This window comes from Corythoichthys intestinalis, chromosome 17, assembly GCF_030265065.1.
Source record: "Corythoichthys intestinalis isolate RoL2023-P3 chromosome 17, ASM3026506v1, whole genome shotgun sequence".
NCBI lineage: Eukaryota > Metazoa > Chordata > Actinopteri > Syngnathiformes > Syngnathidae > Corythoichthys > Corythoichthys intestinalis.
In genome coordinates, this window is record NC_080411.1 from 36,955,528 (window position 1) to 36,974,828 (window position 19,301).

The following is a 19,301-nucleotide window of genomic DNA, read 5'->3' on the forward strand; positions in this document are numbered from 1 at the left end:
TGTCTCCTGGCTCTCCCAACCTGCAGGTTGAAAAACGTCAACTCTCTGACTCTGTCTCACTTTATGCCCTGCCTTTTGTCAGCTTGCCTTGGGTAAATAACTAAGTTAAAGAACGAGTTTTAGACCCAACACTGACAATGTTCCTTGTCCACCAAGAATGACACTCGGCCGACGACCAGTGGCTTGTCACACACCCCACTCGGTACTCTTCGCGCGCCGGCCAGGAGAGGGCTATACTCGGCTTATGCTCGTGCGGTTCTCCTTATCTCCAGACTTTCAGCCCCCTCTGCCATCTTTGTGTGCCCGGCAATAGACCACTATCCTCGGGTTGGGCTCGCCAGCTACGCGCTTCTCCGACGTCAGCCGGTTTGTCCGGGGGTCATTCTTCAGCTCCTTCCCCGGCAAACGAACTCTCCTGCCGCAGCAGGGGTACGACGAGCTGTAACTCTCGCCGCCGGGGGAGTTGCCATCAGTGAAGACAAGTGAGATCCCCGCCGCCGTGTGAGATGATCCGGCGTAGTTTTGTGTGATATGATCCGGCGTAGTTTTGTGTGATTTTTCGTTTCGAAAGGCGAGAAAAAGACTTTGAAACATCACTCTGTTCGGGTTAGCATGTCGGCTAGCTGTCACGCCTCCTGGTTTGTTTACGCTTTCCGAAGCCGGGGCAGGGAAATGATAAAAGCTGGACAAACTTCGGTGGCATAAAATATTGTTTGGGAGGTGCAAGAAGTCGATAGTTTTGACCATTATGGAGTAATTTTGCAATGTCGTACTGAATAAATGCATTTGGAATATTTCATATTCAATTTAGCACAAAAATGTAATTTGTCATGACCATACCATTTATTTAGCAATTGGTGGAAAATACTTAGATTAAAAAAAAAAAAAAAATTGTAAAAATATTGGAGTAGAGAGATTAAAACAATGACATTTTGCGGCTCTCTTCATCGCAAATTTCTCGTTCTGAATAATCCCCCCGCAATGGGCTGAATCCTAAATCAGATGAAATCGTGACCCTGCCGACATCATCCGCCAGCTAGGAACGCTAGCGCGCTATAATGACAGGCAGGGCTAAACGGCAAATTAAAAGACTTAATTTCTGGTCATCTGCGCTTTGCCAAATTGTTGTATATAGTCGAATTGTCTCAAAATATTATTCTAATTCACATAATAATGCTATTTATTTTTTTATGATGTTGCAGGCACTTTAAATCTTCATAATAAATTTTTGAATATGTACCTTTTGATAATAGTCAATCATTTACTTTGTGTGGAATAAATGGTGACAGTAGGACTTTACGCCAGAAGATGGCACTACACCATAGCTAAAGTACATAAAACAGTGATGTGCAGTACTGATACTCAAAACATTTAAAAATTTTGGCCATCTCAATATTTCGGGATTTAAAATATATATACTAGTAAGTGTCTGATATTCTTTTAAAATAATTCTTAGTTGAAAATTTCTATGCTTATAACAAATATTCTTGTATAGTAAAAACAGGCAACCAACCTATTTCAGGAGATAACATTTTAGGTTAATGAGGTCAAAGGTCACAGAGGTCAGAAGTATGTTTGTGTTCATAATAACAAAAACGAGTAAGGGGATTATTATCAAATTTACAGGATGAATATGCATGTGTGCATTCGTGATTACATTTTGGGATTGTGAGGTCAAAGGTCAGATACGAAAACAAATTTTGCAATAACTTTCTAACATTTTAGCCTATTTTACTTGAATTTATGGGGTAGGTGATAAGATTGCAAGAGAAAGAATGATGACATTTTGGGGCATGAGTTGCACATTCTAATAAATATGACTAGGTACTCAGTACTTCTCTAGTTTCATCCTGTCTTTGTGTTTTGCTTCTACCTAAATTCAAAAGAACATTTCAAGTGAGAAAATAAATGCAGTTTATTGGTAGACACGACACTCACAACTACTTGATACTTCCCCCCAAACCATATTGTCCTTGTTATCTCTCACTCACCAAGCACTTTATTAAGAATCAAATGTTTGCCACTTGAAAACATAAACCAGAAAAACTAGGCTGCCGTGAACACAAAAACTTCCAGTGATGATAACAAACGACTTCATAAATATTACTTTGAACTGCTGCTCATCTTTTCTAAAGACCTTCACAATCAACTTTACAAAACCAAATGGGAGTGTAGTTGTGAAAATCCAGTTCCACAAAAAATATTTACATGCTGGCTTGACACAAAAACACGAGAGGAACAAAAGGCACGGCATCATCACAAAGAGGAATAACGAGTCGTTGCATATCATGTCATTGGGACAGCACAGTACAACACATGATAACGATACTTTTATTTTTCCATTCTAAGGGATGAGCTTGCATTTTTTTTTTTTTTTTTAAGAAAACTGCAGTTCCTCACAACGTGAGCTCAGTCATCCTCCAAAGATGCCGCTTAGAATATTAGCGAGCGTGACACAATCAAATATCAGTCCAATATCTATTAGTATTACGCATTTAAATAGTTTGGCAGGAGTTCCAAAATGGACGGGCAGTAAGGTTCCAAGTATCTCCATTTGAAGTGGAAAAGCACTGCACAATCTGGTCACCAACACAAGTGGGGACCGAGGATAGAGCCTTGGGGGACTCCCTTCCAGTCTAGGTGACATCTCCCGACGCCGGTCAGTTGAGCGAGTAGAGCAACTCTGCGGTGTGACACAGCGCCAGCGGATGGGCCGAGGAGAAGTAACGGCAGCACAACCAGTCCTCCAACTCGGCATCGCGCTCGGGTTCCAGCGAGCGCTCGGCGAACTTCATCATGAGCAGCGCCCGTTTCACGTCCAGCCAGTTGAGGAGGCCCTCACGCCGGGCGCCTTCTGCCCCTGAGTGCTCCCTGCCGCCCGGCCCGTTACGATCCCACCGCTGATCCATCAGGTCCTTCCGGGGCCCCCACAGGAGGCTCTGCAGGATGCGCTTGGCGTCCTGGATGTGGATGCGCTTGATAGGGTCCGGTTGAAGCAGGAGGCGGGCTAGCCTCTGCAGGCCGGCTGAGTACAGTGACACGGCCGGTATGGACGGCAAGTCCTCGCAGCGGTAGTCTTGCTCCTTCAGGGCCGGACTCACCTGCAAAAGGGGAAAAACAAACGTCTTTGAAAACTACTGCATTTAAAGCATGATTACGGCTGTCCCGATCAGCTATTTTTGCACCCGAGTTCAAATGTGAGTCACTTGATTTTGAGGATCTGCTTATACCAAGTATCGGTGCCATTTTTCGGTTATGTATTAAGATGGAAAAAAGCACATCCAAATGGGAAATATTTCCATACTTTAGACTAGAGATGTCCCGATCCGATATTTGGATCAGATCGGACGCCGATATGGGCAAAAAATGCGCATCGATATTAGGGCTGTCCCAAACGACAAATTTTCTCCCGATTAGTCAGCCGACTATTTTTACGATTAGTCGACTAATCTAATAATTAATTTTTTTTTTTACTAATTTGCAATGAAATTTTTGTTGACGCTTATCAATTCACAAAAAAAACATATTGGAACACTCAAATCATTTATTAAAGTACAAATAAACACGTAAATAACAATAATAAATCACAAATAAACAATGAGTTCAAATGCTGATAGAATTAACTAGTGTAGCATCCCGATTGAAAAGATGGTCTCTTAAACTGATGGTTTACAACTTTTATTCCATCCTTGATGTAAACACACCGTAAGAGCTACGGTGCACACAAATAAGGCAACACAATTAGAAATTAACAAAAACTTTTCACCCTTTTCCTTTTAAACCTTATTTATATATCAATGAATTGCCTATATGAATTGCCTTTACCTTATTACCTTATCATTGACAATCTCTCCCTTGAGCGCAATCACTGTATATACTGTATATATTTATGACCTTTTAATCTTATATAATTTTCTATACCATAAAATAAACCATAACATGAAATAAACCTTTAAATTAGCATTAAGAACAATACTAATAGCACTTATAGGCCCATTGTCAATGAAACATTATTATTTAGTAAGGCGACAGCACCCTCTGGTGTACAAAAAAAAAATAAAAAAATAAATTACAAACTGCGTGAAGGCGCTTGAGGTGTTTATTCACGGCAGACGTGCAGCCAAGCTTTGCACTGAAGAGACAGGACAGAAGAGTGTACTCTCCTTTGTTTCTTTGAAATAAGTCGATGTTTTGGACACTCTGGTGCGCTTTTTTTGGCTTTGTGCCGCTTTCCCCGCTTGCAAACAGAGCATCTGACATTCTAACTTTCCACGCATATATTTTTTTAACCCTTCCTTAACTAGATTTACGTCATCGATGACGTCGACTATGTCGACTAGTCGGGACAGCTCTAATCGATATCGGATCGAAACACGGGAAAAATTCCGATCCAGACTTCCGATCCAGTTTCTTTTTTAAACTCCGGTCCGGGGCTTCCAGCGCACCGATTTACATAATCCATCCCAGTTTTTGCTTCGGTTTCCCTAAAATCCGGTCTGCATTTTACGGCACACCTTCAACACACTACATTTACATTACCGTCTCCCAATTTACCGAGACACTTTATCGGTAAAAAATGTCAGCTGTGTGGGATCATTTCACCTTAAAGGACGACAAAGACGAAGAGGCAGAGAGCAACATATGCCACAATAAAGTCAAGCGTAGTGCAGGCATGAAAATGGGTCAGGGGTTAAAAAGGTGAGAAGGGTGTGGAGGAAATATGTTCCAGTACACTGTATTGTACACCCCAACAAAATATTGAGCTCTGTCGACCCACACTGTGTTTCAGCAGGGCCATGCAGAGACCGGTGGAGGGGTGGGTGCTCGTAGATCAAAAGGGGCACATGAACAAGTATTTAATACACCTTAAAACAACATACTGTAACTTCAATTTTAACCAGCTTTAGATAATAATTGGCTGCGACTGTGACATACTTTAATTGGGAGGGGGCAACAGTGAATAGAAATCAAAACTGTCATCAACACTTTCTGGCTGTGACTCAGTCAGTCTGCCTCTTTTCTTCCTTCAACCTCTGCATCAAAACTTCCTTCCTCAACTTGTTCATCTGAGAACAAACCACATCAGATGGTCACTGAGCCACCAAAAGCAGTTTTCTTAAAACTATTATTTCATTATTATCCATACTTAACAACTCTAGCACCTAATGATTAATAAAGCAATGACATAAAAATCTTATAGAAAAATAACATTGTAATTGTGTTTATAATTGGATTTAATACCCGACTATCCTTGCAAACTTGTTCTTACCAGGTCTGCTATTCACCCAGGTGATGAGGTATCCACTGCCTTTAGCAGCCTCATCTAGCTCCTTTTTTTATCCCTCAATCTCCCTTCCCTCAACGCATGTCTATGTAATGAAATATAAATATTTAAAAAAACAAACAGACTCCCCGGTGGCTTTTAGTTTTAAAGCTTTCTTAATTTCTTTCTCACTCAATAACGATGGAGTTAAATTTGTGTAGATTTTTTTCTATCAAAAACAAAGTTGCTTCATTCAAAATACAGTATATACTTTTAATCCCAAAAAGTAGCTTCAATAAAAAAAAAAAGTTTTTGATTGCAATAATAAATTTGAGACAAAAAAAAGCATTTGAAAACTATTTTTCTTGATTGAAACAAATTTTTCCATTTAAGTAATGTTTTGCGTTTGGGCCACATTTTGGCTAGGACATTTGTGTCTTTATTATTCAATCAAATAAGTTGGGGCGCTACTTCGCGGTTTTCACTTATTGCGGCGGGTTCTGGTCCCCATTAACCGCGAAAAACGAGGGATCCCTGTATTTCTGAAAAGCTTTAAGAAGCAGGACTCATTCCCACCACTCGTCGGGCCGCTGTTGTGCCGACACCGGCCGTCAGCTCAAATCCAAGCCGAAAATAACGCGTCTCCGGCGGACGACGTGAGCAATGTGAGGCGCCCCCTCCATCCGAGAGAATGCCGCTTAATTTGACTCAACAGTGTGTTTCTTCGTTTATATTACCGCTAAATACACAAGCTTGACGCCAATTTAACGGGAGCTATTTTTTTCATGGGAGATTTGGCTAGCTCTGGCAGTGTTCAACGCAAGCTGCAACGAATGGCAGTAACTTTTTTATATCGCAAAACGTGAAAACGATTGAAACCATTACTCACCAAATTCAATCTGCTGGCAAATACAGGCAAGTGTGTATGGTGCGCTCTGGTCTGCCCCGATGTGGATAAGGCCTGCTTTTTGTTTTCGCTGCTTTGCAATGCAACCGAAGGCTCTCCGAGCACTCCATGTACACGCGTAAGGAGTGCGCGCGTTTGGAATAATGGAACGCAGCTTGGGCCGATGATTGGTTCTCGTCAGCGAAGCATCTAGAAGGATTTGCTGACTGTGTTCTTAAGTGCTCAGTTTACGTACTAAGTTAATCACATGATGATAATAATAATAATTAAATAAAACCTCCCGCACCCCCCCCTCCTCCCAAAAAGAATTTCTCCTCGGATCTACGCAATTCACGTACGTCGCCCTTTTTGACTTCAAAACGGCGAATTTCGCCGAAAGGTGAGAGATTTTCATGCCTGGTAGTGGTAAAGCTGTAAGAAGTTTTAATACAACCAACCTAATCAAGCATTTAGCGAAACACCACCACAAACAATATGAGGAGTATGTTAAGAAAACCGAAGACAAAAAGAAAGGTCCTACGCAACTAACACTGGCAGAAACTTTTGCTATGCGTGACAAACTGGCACTCGACAGTCCCAAAGCCCAGGGAATACACAAGAGTCATTGCCGAAGAATTCATTCTGGATGATGAGCCATTATCTCACGTGAGTAAAGACGCACCATCCAACACGCAATTCGGCCGTGGAAGACTCGAGAACGATTCACAAACATCCAAATTCCGATTATTGAAATATGTCAAGTAAAGCGGAACTAATACACAGCGCGGTCTTCGGGACGCAATGAGAAACGGACCGTTATAGAACTAGATGCAAACGACAGACTCGACGGCGTTAGCAACATTGAAGTATTGAAAACCAGACGCGTTAGTAAACCGCCGCCATCTTAAAGCAGAAGACTTCCCTAGTAGGCTGTTGTGAACCTTCCAAGCTTGGGGGATTTGTGGGATTTCCCACTGAGGTTGTTGGTGTGTTTTGCTTTTTTAAGACAGTTTACAAAATTATTTGCACGTTTTACTGACTGACTATGCCATTTCTGTTTGTTATCTATAATGTTTTGTGTTTGTCATGGAATAAACAGGTCAGTTTCTTGTTACTAACCGTAGTGTGTTATTCAAACTCACCTAATTCAGCTGGCTAGTATCAAGAGTACTAAAACCTTTTTCAACATGAGTCTGACAACTAAGTAAGGAGGCTAAATAACTTTAAACTTTTAACACATGCTCAGATAGGTCGGTATCGGCCAGTATCTGTATCGGATCGGAAGTGCAAAACAATATCGGTATCGGATCGGAAGTGCAAAAACCTGGATCGGGACATCCCTACTTTAGACACTGTCTTAACGTTAGCTTCCCGCAAAAGTTTTTACTTCCCCTTCTACCGTCTCTGTTGTCATGTTGCGTAGTTGTTTTGTTTTCTTTTGTTTCTATCCTTGTACGTCTTGACTATTTTGTTGGTCTTGTAGCCCTTAAAAGGAAAATAATTCATATTTTTAAACCAATGATTTTCCAACCATCTGAAAATAATGCGATTGAGCCCGATTTCTGATAATCTGATTGGATTGGGGACATCTCTAGTCAAGATCAAGACAAGGCTGGAGAACAAAATTTGGACGTCCTTTCGGGTCATATATTTGTTAACTCATTCACTGCCAGTGACGGCGCTAGACGTCTGATCCTTTTAGACTGTCAATATGGATCGGACGTCTAACGCCGTCAATGGCACTGAAAATGGAATATTCACCACCAGTCATTCCAGTTTAAATGAATTGGATGAGTTAAATACAAATTTGTATTGTAAAAAGGATGTTACTTACTCATTTATTTATTATTATTTTTTCAACAGTGTATTAATTCATAATTAAAAATAATTAGACAATTAAAAAATACAGCAATGTTTAATAATTAGGGGGAACAATATATGTATGTGTACAGTATCATAAATATATGTGTGTAAGTTTTTTTTTTTTTTTTTATGACCAAAAAATAGTCACTTGCTCTATACAGGGTAAACCCTTTGATGCCAAAATTTAGAAAAGCATTTTTTTTTTAAATTGCTTTTTCTTTCAAGTAGATGCTAAATCAAGTTGAAAAAGTTGAATAAAATACATAAAGTGATTACTAATACAAATAAAATTTTATGTATGATGCAAATTAGGTACAACAGGCATCTACAGTGGGGCAAATAAGTATTTAGTCAACCACTAATTGTGCAAGTTCTCCCACTTGAAAATATTAGAGGCCTGTAATTGTCAACATGGGTAAACCTCAACCATAAGAGACAGAATGTGGAAAATAAAATCCAGAAAATAACATTGTTTGATTTTTAAAGAATTGATTTGCAAATCATGGTGGAAAATAAGTATTTGGTCAATACCAAAAGTCCATCTCAATACTTTGTTATGTACCCTTTGTTGGCAATAACGGAGGCCAAACGTTTTCTCTTCACAAGCTTTTCACACACTGTTGCTGGTATTTTGGCCCATTCCTCCATGCAGATCTCCTTTAGAACAGTGATGTTTTGGGGCTGTCGTTGGGCAACACGAACTTTCAACTCCCTCCACAGATTTTCTTTGGGGTTGAGATCTGGAGACTGGCTAGGCCACTCCAGGACCCTGAAATGCTTCTTACGAAGCCACTCCTTTGTTGCCCTGGCTGTGTGTTTGGGATCATTGTCATGCTGAAAGACCCAGCCACGTCTCATCTTCAATGCCCTTGCTGATGGAAGGAGATTTTCACGCAAAATCTCTCGATACATGGCTCCATTCATTCTTTCCTTTACACAGATCATTCGTCCTGCTCACTTTGCAGAAAAACAGCCCCAAAGCATGATGTTTCCACCCCCATGCTTCACAGTGGGTATGGTGTTCTTCGGATGCAATTCAGTATTATTTGTCCTCCAAACATGATAACCTGTGTTTCTACCAAGAAGTTCTATTTTGGTTTCATCTGACCATAACTCCTTCTCCCAGTTCTCTTTTGGATCATCCAAATGCTCTCGAGCGAACCACAGACGGGCATGGACGTGTACTTTCTTCAGCAGGGGGACACGTCTGGCAGTGCTATTGTGTTACTTAGTAGCCTTTGTTACTGTGGTCCCAGCTCTCTGTAGGTCATTCACTAGGTCCCCCCGTATTGCTCTGGGATTTTTGCTCACCGTTCTTGTTATCATTTTGACGCCACGGGGTGAGATCTTGCATGGAGCCCCAGATCGAGGGAGATTATCAGTGGTCTTGTATGGCTTCCATTTTCTAATAATTGCTCCCACAGTTGATTTCTTTACACCCAGCGTTTTACCTACTGCAGATTCAGTCTTCCCAGCCTGGTGCAGGTCTACAATTTTGTCTCTGGTGTCCTTCGACAGCTCTTTGGACTTGGCCATATTGGAGTTTGGAGTGTGACTGACCGATGTTGTGGACTGGTGTCTTTCACACTGATAATGAGTTAAAACAGGTGCCATTAATACAGGCAACGAGTGGAGCCTCGTTGGGCCTCGTTAGAAAAAGTTAGACCGCTTTGACAGCCAGAAATCTTGCTTGTTTTAGGTGACCAAATACTTAGTTTCCACTCTAATTTGGAAATAAATTCTTTAAAAATCGAACAATGTGATTTTCTGTTTTTTTTCCCCACATTCTGTCTCTCATGGTTGAGGTTTACCCATGTTGACAATTACAGGCCTCTCTAATCTTGTCAAATAGGAGAACTTGCATAATTGGTGGTTGACTAAATACTTATTTACCCCACTGTACATTTGATATCTACCGTAGCATTATGTGGACGTAGTTTGTAGCGGCTGTCGGCCAGTCAGGTATTATTGGTTTTTTATCTAGCGGCATGAGTTGAGCATAGTCATTACCCAATCGTGAAGGGCCACCTCAATGTTTACTCTTGGTCCTTCCTCATTGCGTCCCGAAGACCGCGCCGTGTTTTAGTTCCGCTTTACTTGGCATATTTCAATAATCGGAATTTGGATGTTTGTGAATCATTTTTGAATCTCCCACGGCCGAATTGCGAATAATCTAAGAATCGGAAATTTCGCATACCTCTATTTGTAACAATAGGCAGCAAATACATGTGAACCTGAACCACAAATTATGTTAGTTCAGAACTTACCTCAAAGGGATTTGGCTGGTGGAGGAGCTCGTAGATAAGAATGCCCGTCTGGAATTCGTCGAATTTGCGGTACTGGGCAGCGGACACGATCTCTGGCGCCAAGCGAGCGTGGTCCCGTTTGACGCGAGGGTCCGCCCCAGATGACGCGGCGTCCTCGGCCGAGCGGCGCTTTGCCTTTGCGAAGTTGCTAATGAGGAGTCGAGGAAGTTGGCGCTGACTAAACACGCCGCTCGTCTCGCTTTGTTGGGGCGAAGGGGTCGGCGGGTGGGGAACCAGCAGGAGATTCTCCAGGCACAGGTGGCGGTGCGTCACCCCGTGCTCCTTCAAGTGTTCCAAGCCGTGGCACAGCTGCAGCAGCAGGAAGCAGACGCGGCGCTCGTAGACCTCCGGCTGGCTTTTGTGGAAGGCCTCGAACTCGCGGACGAAGTCGGCCGCCGTTTGCCGCGGGATCTCTGGCGCGATGACCACCACACGCTCGCGTTCCGCCTGCCTGCGGCGGGTCCGGGGCGAGGACGTGGGTGACGGAGCCAGGTCCGAGGGCAACATGCTCTGGGGGACGCACGCCAGGAAGTGGCCGCAGTCCTGTTGGAGGTTAAAGTGCGGGGGCATGCTCTGCTGCACCGACAGGCCGTACAGGTGGCCCTGCTTGGCCTCTGGAGATGGACTCTTGCATATCTAGAAAGTAAAAGATATTTATCACTAATGCAAGTTGTGAATGTCCATTTATTCATAATTGTATATTTTTTTTTACCAAATAATTAAAAATGAGACGAATACTCGATTAACTCGAGTTTAAAAACTGATCCGAGTAATTTTATTCACCTCGAGGAATCGTTTAATTTTGCCAGCTCTAAGCATCACGTTTTGCCCAGACTACTTTTAATGTGGGACAACGCGCTGACATCATGTGCGTAGAGGAAGAAGCAATTAAAAAAAGAAAAAAAACTTACCGCAGCCAACAGCCGCTACAAACTACGCCGACGTTGCTAAAAACTACGCCCGCATGATGCTAATTTGGTAGCAGGTAGTGTCCGATGCGTCTCATAGATATCGCATGCATTTAAGACTAGATGCGAAATGCCAGACTCGGCCGCGTGTGGGCAGCGTTAGTAAACAGCCGCCATCTTTAAGCAGTACACTTCTCATCGCAAATAAATATAACATTACTGTCACTCGCTAACGTAACGTGAGCCCTTCGGAGGGCTAGGTTTCTATTGATTATGACCACTTTCGATGCGTGGCTAACGTGTCTTACATACAGGATTTATTTAATCTGTAAAAACACAGCGCTGTAGAGTGATGAGGGTGTAAAATTAAAACAATAAAGCTAACTGTCAGTTTTAGCTCAGTAGTCATTACTGAATAAGTGTGCTCCAATACAGCAGGTATCATACATTTATTTTGAACAATGCAAAAACTCAAAATCCTACCAGCTTACAGTTTAGACTAACTTAAAATTTAACTAAAACTTAAAAATAGCTCTCTACAAATGGAAATTAAATTGAAACACGTGGGAAAAACACATATCTTTCAAGATGTGTGTGTGATGTGTGTTATCAAGCGTAATTACATTTTTAGGTAAGAAATATAAGATCTAGAAGTTTTTTGAGTGAAAGCAGTGATTTTTTTTCTTGTCACATTTTAGATGCAATTGTTGGCTGTTTTCAACAATGTACATTGAAAATAAAGACATTGATTGACTGAAAACGGTTCAATATTGGATTAAATGTCTTTTTTTCTCATGTATATTTATAATTGCTCTTAACCTAAAAAAAAAGTTTTATCCAATTACTCGATTAATCGATAGAATTTTCAGTCGATTACTCGATTACTAAAATATTCGATAGCAGCAGCCCTAATAATATCGTCTGCATATCGATAGTGTGATAGCGATAGATTATTTGGACTATGAAAGAGTATTTTAAAGAATTATCTAAGACAGTCTCCCGAGGTGTGCTGACTGCTACTGACTAATCCTTAGTGATCTACTCTGTAAACTAACCAGAGCTACTTGTTCGCTATTTACAGTTACGGTAAAAAATGAGTTCAATTGAGCTACAAATCCTTAAAGGAAGTGACCATGGGAAGATTGCGATTACTCAGTAGGGCGACAACCTTGTGCACTTATAGTATGAGGTTTGTCAGGATTAATCAGATTGTAAATTCCACCGGGAGATGAATGAGTGAGCTTACGGGCATCCGGAGCGAGCCACTAACAAATGAATACACGCCCATCCTACAGCTGCGTTTACATTGGAGCCACTGGTATGCGTGCTGGTGGGACCAACCCAATCTGGAGTCTCACAACAAACAAAACCAGCGCCCAATTTTAATCATTATCAACCCGGCAAAGGTTCACCTAAACTGTCCTCACCTTTAAAACAAAATACAAACAGCACAGCAGGGTTTCCCCAACATTAAAAGATAGTGGCGCACCGCCACATCAAAATAAAAGCCGCCACGCCTTTCAAATGTTTTTTTTTTTTTTTTTAAAGATTTAAAGATACATTCTAATTTACAATTTGTATAATTTAACAAGTCCAAATGAATATCTATAGCTCATTATTTACGCACTATTTCCCAGAAGTTGTCTGAAATAGCACATCAAATACAAATGGTTCCCTTACACCAGTACTTCTCAAATAGTGGGGGGCGCAGAGCGATGCCAGGGGTGGCGCGTGGGACCTCGGGGAACGTGCTTTTTTTTTTTTTTTTGCCGTACTAGAATAAAGTGTACTTGCACATCCACTCAGTGGGTGGCAGTGGCGCTTTCATTTTCAAAGTGCGCGCAGTATTTTTGAAGTAAGCAAGAGCACACGGAAGAGACTCCCGAAGGAAGAGCTGTGCGTCGTTTTCGAAAGCCGTTTTCCGGCCGGACTCACGCAGCGACCCACTGTCTTCTCCGGTTCTCACGTGTCCGCCCGAAAAGTGCCATTTTCGGCTTGGGATCGTCACGACGACCGCCCTCACCTACGGTTCTCCCTCGGCCGCCGAGAATGCGCTTTTTTCGGGCCGTTTGCCTTTTGGCTTTGACATTTAATACAGTGGTAGACGAGGAAAAACCACTGTTTACTGTGTCTAAAAACGATTATAGCGGACAGCCGGAAGCCAAATCAATTAAGACGCCACTTAAAGACATTAGACCCCAATCTCATTGATAAGCTGCTTGGTTGTTTTTCAGCGAAAACGTGCCGAATATTGCCAACAATCGTCCCGCTTTGTCAGTGTTATATCAGTAAACCAGTGAGCACTGTTAGCATGCTGAGTGCAATATAACCCCACATCATTGCAAACTGGAGGTGATACTGGGAGCAGCGAAAATAAAAACTGTCCTTCTGTCCAAAGACACTTTTTTTTTCTTCATCTTCTATTCAGTTTTGTTTTTTCGGTCAAATTTTTTGGCATATTGTCCTCATGAGTTAATGTTTCTAATCAGTTTGAATTTGTTAGTATTTACTGATTTTATTTTTCAGTATCAAATGGTCAAAAATGTACCTTGAGTGTACTTTTACAGTTTGGATGTGATTTTTTTTTTTTTTTTTTTAAATTCAGGCAAATTGATGCGTGTTAAGTCTTTTCTATTACAAACAAAACAATGTTAATATACTTTATAAGTTGATCCCTGTTATTTTCTCTAATAGAAAAAAAAAAAAAGGATCCAATGTGAGGCAGAGGCGTACTTCTAATAGTAATAGACAAATGATACTATTTACAGTGGCGGCAGAGTTTGGGGGGGCGCGAAACAGTTACGTCTTCCTTGGGGGGGCGTAACAGAAAATAATTGAGAAGCACTGCCTTACACGCTTTATTTTGAAAATCACATCGGTTCTCCAGTTGCCAGGTTGAGTCTGACTACGTTGGCGCGGAGTCGGAAATCGGGAGAAAAATCCACAGAGAGGTATTTCAAGGTAATGAATGTAATTCTGATTTAAGCCTTTGAAAACGGCCTTAATACTGACATTGACATGAGGTTCTTAATGGCGTGTGTTTTACCTGAATCGTCGCGTCCTAGCATAGCATTTATTTGTTGCTGATGTTACTGGTAGTAATTTCAGATGTGTATTTTTAAGTATTTAGAAAAGATTTAAGTTGTCAATGGACAAGGGTCCGTTAACAGAAGGACTATTGTTGTAGCAATGTAGTGCATAAAAATAAAAGAGGAAAGTCACACTATTATTATTATTATTATACAATTATTAGTATTATATATAGCAATTGCTACGAGAAAAAAGTCGTATTTTTAAGTCGGGGTAATGTAGCTGTAATCAGCTACGCTTGTACCATAGCTGAGGGCTATGACGAAGCATTAGTATAAATTAGGGCTGTCAAAATTATCGCGTTAACGGGCGTTAATTAATTTTTAAAATTAATCACGTTAAAATATTTGACGCAATTAACGCAGATGTCCCGCTCAGACAGATTTAAATGACAGTACACTGAAACTTTTACTTGTTGTTATGGAGTTTTGCCGCCATCTGCTGGCGCTTGGGTGAATGACCATGTCGCATATTGCCTCAAACAGATTAGAATGAGGCCGTTTATGGACATTAAGAGTGAAGAGAATGCCACCGGCTGCTTGGGGGCAGCGCCGTTCCATACTCATGTTATTTCTTCTAAACGTGGGAGAATTAGTAGTTGTGAGACGTTTATGCTGTATTCACAATGCAATGCAGATTGCTATTTGTGCTCCACACATATTTCGGTAAGTTTTCTTTCTTTTAGTGGCAATTATGTGTCTCTTGTTGTATTTTGGGTAAGATATGTACAGATATATGTTATACAGTAAAGGCGAGTGGACACAGGCGTTCTTTGGACCGCGCCGTTTATTGGCAACTCCTTCACAACAAACATACAGTGGGGAGAACAAGTATTTGATACACTGCCAATGGGTTTTCCCATTGGCAGTGTTATCAAATACTTGTTCTCCTCACTGTAAGTATCGTTTAGTGAAAGGAATATTATTTTTGTTGTGCTATCTCTCCAAAAAAAAAATAATGTTCACAAAAAGAAAAGCACTTCAGTCTATAGTAATGAGGCCCTATTCTGACATAGTTTAACAACAATGCAAAATGAACTGGCATTCCATATCAAAATAGCTATGCAAAATACACGTAAAACTTAGACTTTGGTCACTCTTTTTTTATTATATTAACTCTACTTTTCATTGAAAATTTTACAAATTTTATTAAAACGAAAACATGAAGAGGGGTTTTAATATAAAATTACTATAACTTGTAACTATAACATTTATCGTTTAAGAACTACAAGTCTTTCTATCCGTGGATCACTTTAACAGAAAGAATGTCAATAATGCCCTTTGTGGATCTATTGTTACAATAAACAAATACTGTACTTATGTACAGTATGTTGTATGTATATATCCGTCGTGTGTCTTATTTTTCCATTCCAACAATAATTTACAGAAAAATATGGCAAATTTTAGAGATGGTTTGAATTGCGATTAATTGCGATTAATTATGATTAATTAATTTTGAAGCTGTAATTAATTCGATTAAAATTTTTAATCGTTTGACAGCCCTAGTATAAATCCTTCTATTGATGATTATTTGATGTAGATGAGGCATAATATTAAAGATTTCCTTATTTGTTAAACTGTTTCTAAAACACAAGATGCTTTCAATATTGTAGATTTTTACGGCGGCGGCAACACGCTACGTGAAGTATGTAGCTGCTTATTCAGTTACATTAGCCCTACGTTTGCCTATGTACATCAAAATATTATTTATAGAATGATTTATGCTAATGCTTCATCGTAGCTCCCAGCTAAGGTGCATGTACATAAAGCGCGTCGTGGCTTACAGCTACATTAACCCTACGTAATAATAGGACTTTTTTTCCCCTCGTAGCAATAGTACGACTTTAATCTCGTAGTCCTTTTATTTATTATTTTATATTTGGCCCTAATACTCCATTGTAAATGTCACCTTTCGAAATATTTTATTAGCTAGGCTAGATTTTTGTTATGGTTCTTCTTGGAAAAAAATGAATGTTGTTACACACCCATAGCATAAAAGATCCTAGGGGAAACCCTGAGTGGATTACCTTAACAGCATAGGAGTTGCTGGGATCAGAGGCACAGGCGGCCGAATAGTAGACGGCATCTCCCGCATCACAGCTGGGTTTGTTGGACGTAAGTCTGAACAGTGACCAGTTGCTCTCTTCAAACCTAAGACGATTTCTCTGCGAGCTCGTGAAGTGCTCCTCGCATTTAAGAGCCAACCGGCGCAGGGACTCTGCGTACAAGCCGCCCAGTTTGGAGTAGACGCCCTCCCGACTGTCGATATTACTCAAGAGGGTCTGCAGCTGCAAACCGGAGCCCAGGTTGGGCGCCGGCCCGGCTTCGGATGCCGAAAATGGGGCGCTAAGCTGAGGGGAGGAGGAGCAAGTGATGCTGCTTCGGCAATGGACACCTAAACGGCCGTGATTCTTAAAAGGCTCGTCCGAAGTCCGGGTTCTGGAGGGTCGGCCGAGGGGAGCGTGACAATTTTCCAGTGACTCATTGGAGGAGAAAACAGGTCTCGAGTCTACCGGACTGGACGGTAAACTGGCCCGGCAGCTGGAATCATTGGGTCTGCACACATTGGTTTCCGACCCGGTAAACGGGAGGCGAGGGTAGGCCCGGACAAAAGCCTTGGTCGTGGCGCTGTCTGGGGCTGACACGGTGCGGTTGACCATTTTCTTCTCCGGCAGTGGAGGCGGCTGATTGGCCGAGATGCTAAAAGTTGGAGGGCGTGGAGAACATGGCGTTGATGGCACTGGACTTTTCTGGAACGGAGAAGAGCAGGATAACCACAGTCCATCCCGGGAACCTGAGGAGAGATTACAGTTTCAGTAAAATGCAGATCAAATCAGATTTCTTTCATCATAAGTGACAAGAATCTGATTTTTTTCAGGATATATGCACACAAATAGGAATTAACACAAATCCAACTTGGGCATCCCTCCCTGCCATGTGAACGTAGCATCAGATTTGGAATGCCACTTTCAGCATACTTTTGTTTTCTTCCAACTAATCTGAGAGAAAATCCCTTACCTCTTGCCTGTAACAGAGCCGGGAACTTCCACCGTCCTGGACTCTTACTGACTTTCCAAACCTCGTCTTCCATCTGCACTCGAAACATTTGCGAGTCGAGAGCAAGTGGTGACTTTTAGCGGCGGAGGAGTCAGATAACGAGATAATTCAGTGGTACGGCTTCAAATAACTATGAGGAGGATGTAGCCAATCCCTTTTCCCCCTTCATTATCGGGCGCCATAATTATCTCTTCAAACGACGTTGGAAGCCAGGAAGTCACAGCAATTGCAAGTCATTTTCACCCAAAAGAATGAGCGAGAGTTGCCGCGCATTCGGAGTTTCAGGTCATGGGCAAGGTAATAAAAATGATTTCCAGTGGGTTTCAGTCGCAAGTCACAACACAGTGTGAAAGCGGAAGCGATAACATGACGATAGGGTGCAATAAAACCTTGGGAGTTCCTCTGCTTGTTTGTACCCAGTTTGACTCTGGACAAAGTGTATCACAATAGACAAATAGCAGCAACACTTCCCTATTTGAAAATAAAAACCTGACAATCTAGTTTATGTATACATTGCCAGCTTATCTAGCTAATGATTACCTCAAATGTGGAAGCATACATTGATTAATCCAGAAGCAGTGGTGGAATGTTATGAAGTAAGAGTACTTTGTAAATGTACCTAAGTACATTTTTTTGTGTATCTGTACTTTATTCGAGTACAAATATGAAGTGGTACATTTTACTCTTACTTCACTATATTTTACAGCATGTACAGTGGGGCAAATAAGTATTTAGTCAACCACCAATTGTGCAAGTTCTCCTACTTGAAAAGATTAGAGAGCCCTGTAATGTGGGTAAACCTCAACCATGAGAGACAAAATGTGAAAAAAAAAAAAAAAAAAAAAACAGAAAATCACATTGTTTGATTTTTAAAGAATTTATTTCCAAATTAGAGTGGAAAATAAGTATTTGGTCACCTAAAAACAAGGAAGATTTCTGGCTGTCAAAGAGGTCTAACTTCTTCTAACGAGGCTCCACTCGTTACCTGTATTAATGGCACCTGTTTTAACTCATTATCGGTATAAAAGACACCTGTCCACAACCTCAGTCAGTCACACTCCAAACTCCACTATGGCCAAGACGAAAGAGCTGTCGAAGGACACCAGAGACAAAATTGTAGACCTGCACCAGGCTGGGAAGACTGAATCTGCAATCGGTAAAACGCTTGGTGTAAAGAAATCAACTGTGGGAGCAATTATTAGAAAATGGAAGACATAAAAGACCACTGATAATCTCCCTCGATCTGCGGCTCCATGCAAGATCTTACCCCGTGGCGTCAAAACGATAACAAGAACGGTGAGCAAAAATCCCAGAACCACACAGGGGAACCTAGTGAATGACCTACAGAGAGCTGGGACCACAGTAACAAAGGCTACTATCAGTAACACAATGCGCCGCCAGGGACTCAAATCCTGCACTGCCAGACGTGTCCCCCTGCTGAAGAAAGTACACGTCCAGGCCCGTCTGCGGTTCGCTAGAGAGCATTTGGATGATGGTCAGATGAAACCAAAATAGAACTTTTTGGTAGAAACACAGGTTCTCATATTTGGAAGAGAAAGAATACTGAATTGTAGGGGTGCAACGGATCACAAAACTCACAGATCGGATCGTTCCTCGGATCAAGAGTCACGGATCGGATCATTTTTCGGATCAGCGAAAACCAAAAAAACAAAACAAAAAAAAAAAAGACAATTTTTGTTTGCTTATTGAAAACTGAAATTGAAACTACATGTGCAAGGCACCCTATTTGTGGACCCAGTCCTGCCTCCTTCACTGCATTTATTGGATTTTTTGCATTATCAGTTGTTACTGGGATATTAGTACTGGGCCACTGTATCTTCCATTCTTCCACTGCTTGTGTCAGTACCTGCGCAAGATGAGTGCCTGTGTGACTCTCGTAGAGGGGCAGTCTGCAGCACTGGACTTTTC

General features: G+C 41.4%; 1 protein-coding gene across 1 annotated transcript in view; it reads right to left on the minus strand.

The window, feature by feature from the left end:
- Positions 1 to 1,897: 1,897 nt before the first annotated feature.
- LOC130905786 (inactive tyrosine-protein kinase PRAG1) overlaps positions 1,898 to 19,301 on the minus strand; it is a 52,743-nt gene continuing 35,339 nt past the window's right edge. Inside the window, exons 5-7 of the mRNA XM_057819473.1 lie at positions 16,343 to 17,109; positions 10,280 to 10,954; positions 1,898 to 3,101 (exon numbers count right to left, since the gene is read on the minus strand). Of these exons, the coding sequence (XP_057675456.1) occupies positions 2,661 to 3,101; positions 10,280 to 10,954; positions 16,343 to 17,109 (1,883 nt within the window). The 3' untranslated portion in view covers positions 1,898 to 2,660. The remainder of the gene's footprint in view (positions 3,102 to 10,279; positions 10,955 to 16,342; positions 17,110 to 19,301) is intronic.